Raw genomic sequence first — 8,923 nt, forward strand, 5'->3', positions numbered from 1 at the left:
AGTCTCTTTCCCCTTGACTGCCTTGTATTGTAACCCAGAGCACTTCCATGTGCCCCTCCTCTGACTGTGTTACCTGGTGAGGATGTGTATTCCTCCTTAATGTAGAGTGCCACCCCTCCACCTTTCCTCCCTGTCCTGTCCCTCCTGTACAGCCTATAGCCCTTGATATTTATGTGTTGGGTCCCACCATGTTTCAGTAAGCCCCACTATGTCTGGGTTGGTGTCATCTTGTTTCCCATACTATCAGCATTTGTGTAGAGGCATTTGAGGCCTCCTGTGGATGTGTGCACTGGCTCCCTAATCACAGCATTGCCCTGGCCCCTGTTGCTTACCTGCGTATACGTTCTGCTCGTTGGTCTAGGCTGGGCTGTACTTGTGGGTGCTGCTTGGTTTAGCTTCCTCTGCCCTCATCTTCCCCTTCCCGTGATGAGCCTAGTTTAAAGCCCGTCAGAGGAGATCTGCCAACCTAGAAGAGAACACACGCTTACCTTTAGGGGAAAGGTGGAGCCCATCCCACCCAAGCATCTCTCTCATCGTGATGTGCGGGTTAATGTCAAGGAAGCTAAAGCCCACCTCAAGACACCATTCCTGAAGCCGCCAGTTGGTCTCTGTGATGCATGTCTGATGCCGTCTACCACATCCGCTCACTGGTAGGACAGAAAGCCTATCTCCTTCAGCACACCCCCCAGAGCCTGGTAGTCTGCCATTAGGTGATCAGGTCTTCTCCTGGCTGCATCATTTGTATCCACATGGATTAGGACCATGGGGTAGTAATGAGCAGGCTGGATCACACCCCCATGAATCTTTGCTCTGGGTAGGATAAAGAAGCTCTTACATGCACTAAGGTCCCACTGAGATTTGAACTCAGATTGCTGGATTCAGAGTCCAGAGTGCTAACCATTACACCATGGGACCTGCTTGAAGACTCCAGATGCTAGGGATTGAACCCAGGGCCTCATACATGCAAAGCATGCATGCTGCCACTGAGCTACATCCCCATCATAAAAAAAACCTTATACTGCATTGGCCAGGAATCAAGCCAAGGCCTCCCACATAGTGAGCAAGAATTGTACTACTGAATCACCAATGCCCACATAAACCTGAGAGCTAGAGCTCCACCTGGGAGCCTGAGCCTACACGCAGGCTTGAAGTGGCAATGCAACAGGTCTGCTCTCAGCACACACCACTCTAGGCCACACAAGCAGGCCAATACCAAACCAAAGCTCATGATTCATATATGCTCAGAGCATCCTAAGAAGCTGATCATGCTCCATGCTACAGAGGAGAGCAGACTTCCTATAGTCCATGCCCACCTGTCCCAGGGGAAAAATTCCTTCCTGGCTCCAAATTTGGCAAAAAGTGTGACAGAGTAGAACAGCAAGATCGTTCAACCAGGAACCTCTCAGCCTTTCAGTAACCTAGACGTATCAGTCAGCACTTCTCAGCCTTTATTTACTCTGTTCAGTATCCCAGTACTTCAGAGAATAGTTGTGGGGTGACCCCAGAAGCCAGTAGCCTTCATGAGGGGGGAAGAAAACCTTCCTGGGCCTTATGAGCAACCAGCAAAAGCTTTGAAGTGAGGGATTTCCAGATGCCTACCATACTGAGAGCTACTTCCTATATGAAAGGGTGTTTTTGCAACTCAGGATTATAGAACCATAGAGAACTGGGGCTGGGAGGGATCTCCAGAAGTCATCTAGTCCAGGGCTTCTCAACTTTTTTCTTCCTGAGGCCCCCCTCGCATGCTGTAAAAACTCCATGGCCCACCTGTGCCACAACAGCTGCCCAGCTCCTCAGCCCCACCTGCACAGCCTTGCATGGGGCTCGATGGCGGGGAGCCCTGGGGCCCCACTCCCCTGAGCAGCAGCAGTGCGGAGGTTTGTCCACCTGTCTGCAGTGTAGCCCACAAGATGGAGGCTGTGGGGTCTGGCAGGTGGGCCCACCCCCAACCCTGCCGCTTCCTCAGGACTCACCTCAGCCCCAGGAGGTAAGGGGGGCAGAGGCGGCTCCTCCTCACACAAGGCTGGGCCAGGCGGACCCCCTGAAACCTGCTTGCAGCCCCCCCCTCAGGTGGGTGCAAATCCATAATGTTTGTAAAATTGCTGTCAACCCTGACACAAGACAAAACATAACACCCTAATCTACCACATGTAAAACAGGGGACCACAGCAGTCAATGTCCTGCTTCCAAAAAAAGTTGTTAGTATACATTCAAGAGATTGCAGATAGAGGCAAAGCCCACCATAGTCCACACCAGTCTGACCATGGGGTAAAATTCTGTTCTGAACCCAGATGTGGTGATTGAACTGACCCTGACCAGAGGAACAAGACCGTCTAGTCAGGAACATTCAGCTTTAAGTCCCAACAGGAGTATTTGCATGCCCCAGTCACAATCCCTAGCCTGGGCTGCAGCCAACACCCAACACCTCTGAGGAAGGCTTAAAAAGCACCCTGACACATGTAGCAGAAAGGGGTGGGGGTGCAACCAGCAAAGCCCTGAAGTCTGGGAAATACCCATGGGTAGACCCTTGGGTGGCAGGCAGTGGACAGTTCAGGTTTACCCATGTCTGGGGTGCCCCTGTGAGTCTGCCTTAATGGCAGGCAGTCAGGTAATATGCATCTTCCCTGGTGCTGGTGCATCTTGTTGGGGCAGGTCTGAGCTGACCCCTTTCTGGATGATTTGCCACCAAGGCTCTCCTTCATCATCCCTGGCTACGCCGAAGTGTGCTATGCAAAGACAGTTGCTCCTGCTCTTATACTAAGCCCCTTGCTGGCAGAGATGGTCCGCCTTCCCAGGCTCATCCTAGTGGCCCTGGGCACTTTGCAATAGTGTCTGTCTGGCTCCTGCTCCTGTAAAATCCTGGCTGCTGGCTCACTGAGTCTCCTTCAGGCCTCTCTCTGCTCAGCCCTCTGCCTGCAGGCTCCTCTGCTGTGCATCTGGTCTCTGGTGCTTTACACAAGCTCTGCACAGGGCTGCATCTGTTGGCAGTGCATGCCTTCCCCCATCTTCCCTGTGCAGGTCTCTAGCTCCCCGCCTGGCCTTGGCTCCCAGCTTCCCATTCTCTGTGGGGCTTGTTCCTCCCCTAACCATGTCCCTTCCAGAGACAGAGGTCACTTCAAGGGGCTGGCCCTTCACAAAGGGTTTCAATCCTTCTCCCCGTTATGCTTAGGACAGGGGACTGGTTCTGTTCTTCCCTCGGGGGATGCAGCGGTCATTGGGAAAGAGATTGCTGAGAAGAGAAGTTAGTTTCCCACTTAGCCAATTTGCCACAGATCATTGTGGCTACGTGAACTCGCCCAGAGGGCATTTCCTGAGGGCAAGTGGCAACCTAGATCAGATACACTCACTCCCAAACCTCATTTCCGTTCCCCAGGCTCCGTCCTGCTAAGTAAGCACAATCCATCTGAAACCAAAATGTAAGAGGGAGAGCATAGGACCAAACCTTTTCCCTTGCCTGCCCCCTTCCACTTCCAAAGGGCTGTTGGTTTTAGAGGTCAGAGCCAGACAGGAGGCTTGTTATTTTGAGGCTGGCTGCAGCTCTCTGGGAAGCTCTGTGCTGAAGCGACATGGAGCCTCTGATGAGCGGGCTTGGGGGCCTGGCTGTATGGACAGCATGTCGCCTCTCAGTCCAGAGTGTCTGTTTTTCCTGTCAGCTACTGCAAGCTCTGTCACTTGGGCTGTGGAAAGAGATTTGCTGCTCATCCCAGCTGGTTCAACCTGAGGTGCCAGCATTGCAAAGGGGAACTGTGGTCTGGCTTTTTTTTATATATCAAAGGGTAATTCATGTCCAAGGGGAGAGATGGGAACCCAGAGTCCCCCTGGTGTTGGCGAGGTTAGAACCACAGCTGGTGTGGCCTGCCTGGCAGAGGGGGGTCTGGTGATGGGCAAAGAGGGTGACACTGGACGTTCCCCTGTGGGCCACTGAGGGTGGTAATTGAGAGCAGCTTCCAGCTGATCTGACTTAAGCTGAGGGAGCACCAGCCTGTGTCCCCACCCCCTGCTCTTGAGCTGTGTTATGTACCCCTCACCCTCCACTGAGAACCCAGACAGGAACCTCTCCCGTTCTGTAAGTGTTGCGGACGAAGGGCAGGAGGGTGTCTTTGAGACAGGAGGTCCAGGGAACCCCCACAGAGTATGAAAATGCCAAGTTCTTTCATTAACAAAAGTAAAGCCCAAGACCATCAGCTCCTGGTGTGATGGGGAGGGCACTTAGCCAATGGGCAATGGATGCCTCTTTCTTATGGGAGGCACATGTGTGAGCACAGTGCTGTGGTATTCATTTGCAGTGATCACACCTCATAAATATACCTGCCAGTCTGTGGTGGCACTCCAGCTGCAGCAGCTAACCAGGGCTGTCCCTAGGTTTGTTTGTTTGACTGTTCCCAGCTAAGTGATCTGGGTGATGTCAGGAGAGAAAAGGAGAGGCAAAGCAGGGCAGACTGTCCTGGCACATTAAGTGGGGCCCTGGCAATACCCTGCATTGAGGGGTTCATTCTACTTTGGGCCTAGGAGCAAGGGGAGGAGACCTCAGGGTTTGGGATGAGGAGTCTCAGGGCATCAGGGTGTAGGTGGGTATTTGTAAGCATGATTGATTTGTGTTTATAAGGACCAGGCTCCCAATTGAGCAGGCCACACAAAATGTTTGTGGAAGGAACTGTGCTCTTCAGTCAGGTGTTACCCTCCAGCAAAGGTCCCATGTGCAGCTGCTAGGGATACACTATTTCCCAGCATAGTAGGCTCTCATGCCCCCAAAAGGTGCCCCTCAGAGGCCCTCTTACTTACACCCAGGTGCAGTCACTGACTAACATTTAAAAAAAAACCCCTAGGGAGTTAACAGCCACTAATTCTGTGCTGAAGCAACAAAGCCAGTATGTGTGCCCCCCCAGTGAAAAACTAAGCCACTTAATTGTTTGTTCCCCTGCTCCAGCACCCAGTCACACACCTCATTGCTGTGACTATGGCAGTGTGCCACAGCCTGTACACAATTTGAACTCTGCATCCACCACCCTTTTTGCATACAGTCCATTACCAGTTGCCGTCTCTCAACACAACCAGCTGCTGCACCTGCTAGTGGCAGATGGGCGGGAGAGTACTTTGGTGAAAGTGGTGTGTGCAGAAGGGCAAATGGGGTTGGGGTTAAGATGGTCTGTGGTGTACAGCAGCTGCAGTCACAATAAAGTATGTGGGTGAGAGAGGAGCTGAGGGTGTGTGCTGGTAGGTGGCTTGGCTTTCCATCGCTTTGCTTTCACAGGTTCTGTTGTACAGGTCACAAGCCCCAAAGACTTCACAACGGTGGTTTTGTGTATTAATGTCAGTAGCTTCCAACTGACTGCTGGAGGGATTCCACTCCTGTCCAGGCAGAAGTGAAAAGCATGGGGCTTTTATTACCCTGAGTGACCTCACTTCGAAAAACTCTTCTTTTTCTTTTCATTAATTTTAGTCAGGGCTAGAATTACATGGTCTGAAGGAATCCTGAAGACATCCTTTCAGCCAAATGGGCATTGCTTCAGCAGTTCAGGCCAGTTTTCCATTTTCTTTTAATGAGATGAAAATCTTTGGGCATTAGCCTGCAGCCTGGGACTGGACTACATTTCAGGCTCCTAAACCCAGCCCCTGGGAACTCTCTGATCCCCAGAGAAGGTTCCCCAAGCATTTGGCAGGCTCACATTCTATTTTCCTAATGCAGTACTTTTATGTGTGTCATGCATCCAACGCTCAAATGCCCTGTGGCATTTGTATCCATTGCATGCTTTTATCAGGTGAACAACCCAAAAGAGTACAATTATATACCAAGTACAGATTTCACTCATAAACAGATGCACTCAATGCACAGTTCCCCTCTCACATATGCCATGTAATTGCACAATGTGAAGCATGCTTCATTCACAGTTTCCATAAGCACAAAGCACTTGCAGGGAGTCATAGAGAAATAAAATGCATGGCATTCAAGGCCATCCTCCAGTCCCACACACTACCCCCAAGGACCAAGCAAATCATGTTTCTGGGAAATGATCACAAGTGGAATATTTAACCACATAGAAATTGCAGTTGTTCTGCCTGGGCTTCAGACAAGATGGCCAGTGGACAGTTCTGAGCTTATGTTTCAGTCTATGTGTCTTCTTGTTTGCTGAGTGGGGCAGGTGGTACAGCATAGCTTCACCAATGAGTCCTCTTTTGCAGTCGGAAAGCTGGAAACGTGGGTTTAGATGAAAGTTTCTATTATTCAGACAAAAAAACGGGGTAGTAAACCTTAGCCAGTACAGATAGATGCATGGATGGTCTGACCTCTTAGTCGTCAGTGGGGATCAAACCCTGGACTTAACAGCACCTAGAACAAATGCTTGAGCTAGACCAGAGGTGCTCAGCATTTGGCTTGTGGGCCAGATCCAGACCACAGTGGTGTCTCATATGGCCTGTGGAGCTCCCCATGGGTCTGGACATTTGGCAGAGAAGCAGTGCTTCCATTTCCTGGGTGCCAAATGTCTGGACCTGTGGGGAGCCCCAGGCCCTACATGTTAGATCTGCTGCCTGATCCCAGGGCATAGAGCCAGGGTGGGGGTGGGGGGACAGCACTGGACCCCAGGGCCAAACTCCAGTGTAAGGGGCCAGGAGAGAGAAGCACTGGGCCCCTGAGAACCAATCCTGGCACATGGAGGTTAGCAGTGGGTGGCTGTGGGCCTCTGGGACCCAATCCTGGCATGCAGGGTGGCGGGAAGGGGCAGTGCAAGGCTAGAGGAAGACATGGTCACAAGCCCTAGGCTGGCATCTTGCACTGATGCTAAGCAACAGATCATTTGGCCCCTGCACAGTCTCCTTCCCATGCACCATACAAGTCCTTTGCCCACTGCATGATGCACAACATATAATTCACAGCATAGGAATAGCACATGGGCGCTATATATAACCTCTCAGACTCAGTGTAAGCTTCTGCTGTGGCTTGTCTCCAGGATTTACAAAAGCCTTTTATGCTAAGAAATCATCAGGTGCTGATGTCCATAACAAATTAGGTCCGGACGAGGCCTCCCACTTCAAGTGCATCAGGTCAGAACAATTGCTTGCCAGTTCCTGTGCAGATGCACTGGTTGTGTTCTCTAGCTCATGTCTGTGTATTTTGACCACCCAGTAACATCCTCTTTTTGCCTTGCAAAGGGAAAATATGAAGAAAGATTCCTGCAAGATGAAACGATTTCCCAGCAGATCAATTCAGTTGAATCCTTACAAGAGCTGCATGCCGCCCCTGAAGAAGAGAAACCAAAGCAACTCCTGCAAAGGAAGCTGCATGTGGGGAGCAAGATCCCTTCCAAGCCTACCATCATTCGAGGCATCACTTATTATAAGGCCAAGTTCACAGACTCCGAGAATGACATTGAGGAACGTGAGTTGTGTTTGCAGTCATGTCCAGCTTAATGGCATCGGCTGTCTGGTCCTCTTAGCTACAACACAGGTACAACCCATTACCCAGTGACACTCCTTGGTCCCTCTCAGCAATCCATGCCGATCACAAGAATTGTCCCATTTTATGAAATATCACCTTGAGAACAGATATTTGTAAGTGGGCATGTACAAACATAAGGCTGGCCAAGACCTCAGGAGGTCCTCTAGCTCTGCTTCCCTGCTCAGAGCAGGGCTATCCCTGTCTAAACCATCTTGGGTAAGTGTTTGCCTAACTTGACCTTAGAAATTTCCAGTGATGTAGACTCCATGACTTATCTAGGTCAAGGGTACTCAGCCCACAGGCCAGATACAGCAGTTGCACCATTCCCTTGCTGCCAAATTTCCAGACCCAAGGGGAGCCCTGGCCTCTGCATGCTCAGATCAGGCACCTGCGAGGCCCCACAGGGCCTAGTCCTGGCTTGCAAGACTTGTCATGTCCCAAGGCCTGATCCTGCACTTGTGGCTTTTTGCAGCCCAGGGTTATTTCCTTCTGTGCTTAACCATTAGAAAGCTCTTCCTGAGATCCAATCTAAGTCTCTCCCTTATTGCAAATGAAGTCCATTACTTCTTGTCCTGTCCCCTGTGGACACAGAGCAGTTAATCGCTATGCTCTTTGCATTGACCCTTTGTTTTGTATACGAAAACTGTTATCAAAATCTCTGAGAAGCCAGATTGGTTCAATATTGTCTTTTATTAGACAAACTGAAGAGTTGGGAAAGAGATTAAATAAACTATTGGGTACAAAATGCTGTTCCTCAGGTATTGGAAAGAAGCAGATAAGATAAATACTAGGTAAAACAAAGACATTGGTTTGTCTCTGTTAAGTTAGTTACAATAGCCACTTCAAACAAAATAATCTCTCTCCCTACTATATAGTTGGTCCAGTAAAAGATTTTAGTAAGTACATCTTTCTTCTCATTGTCTTGACTGCAACAATGCTATAAGGGTACTGTTGGATCCTCCCTCTTGGAGAGAATCCAGGACTGGGAGTGGTTTACACCAGTCAGAGACAGGAACAGCAAAATGGTCCTGAACCATGAAGATTTTTGTTCTGCTCTCATACCTAAATGGTATTGGCTGCTCTTCAGGTGAGCTTGACCCAGCCCAGTCTTTGGTTGGCTGACTTCTTAAAGGAGCCATTGCAGAAGCTGGCTTGGAGTGAGCTCCATGGGGGATGTAGTCAGGAAGGCTAACCGTACCTTGTCATGCATCCACAGATGCATCACGAGCAGGTCCAAGGAGGTGATCCTCCCCCTCTATATGATATTGGTCAGGCCACAGTTGGAGTATTGCGTCCAGCTCTGGGTGCCGCACTTCAGGAGGGATGTTCATTGAGAGGGTCCAGGGGAGGGCCACCCACATGATCAGGGGGCAGCAGGGCAGGCCCTACGAGGAGAGGCTAAAGGATCTGAACCTGTTCAGCCTCCACAAGAGAAGCCTAAGAGGGGAATCTGGTGGCCGTCTACAAACTGGCCAAGGGGGACCAGCA

The 8,923-nt window shown here is 50.5% G+C and overlaps 1 protein-coding gene and 1 non-coding gene across 2 annotated transcripts in view; one reads left to right on the plus strand and one right to left on the minus strand.

The window, feature by feature from the left end:
- The window catches only part of OLFML2B (olfactomedin like 2B), a gene marked incomplete at its 5' end in the record, with an annotated part of 146,013 nt that overhangs the window by 33,523 nt on the left and 103,567 nt on the right, over nt 1-8,923 (plus strand). Inside the window, one exon of the mRNA XM_019528357.1 lies at nt 7,150-7,375. Within this exon, the coding sequence (XP_019383902.1) occupies nt 7,150-7,375 (226 nt within the window). The remainder of the gene's footprint in view (nt 1-7,149; nt 7,376-8,923) is intronic.
- TRNAQ-CUG lies at nt 844-915 on the minus strand. Its single transcript has one exon. It is a non-coding gene; the product is annotated as a tRNA-Gln (tRNA).

This window comes from Gavialis gangeticus, unplaced genomic scaffold (assembly GCF_001723915.1).
Source record: "Gavialis gangeticus isolate Ggan-Ray unplaced genomic scaffold, GavGan_comp1, whole genome shotgun sequence".
NCBI lineage: Eukaryota > Metazoa > Chordata > Crocodylia > Gavialidae > Gavialis > Gavialis gangeticus.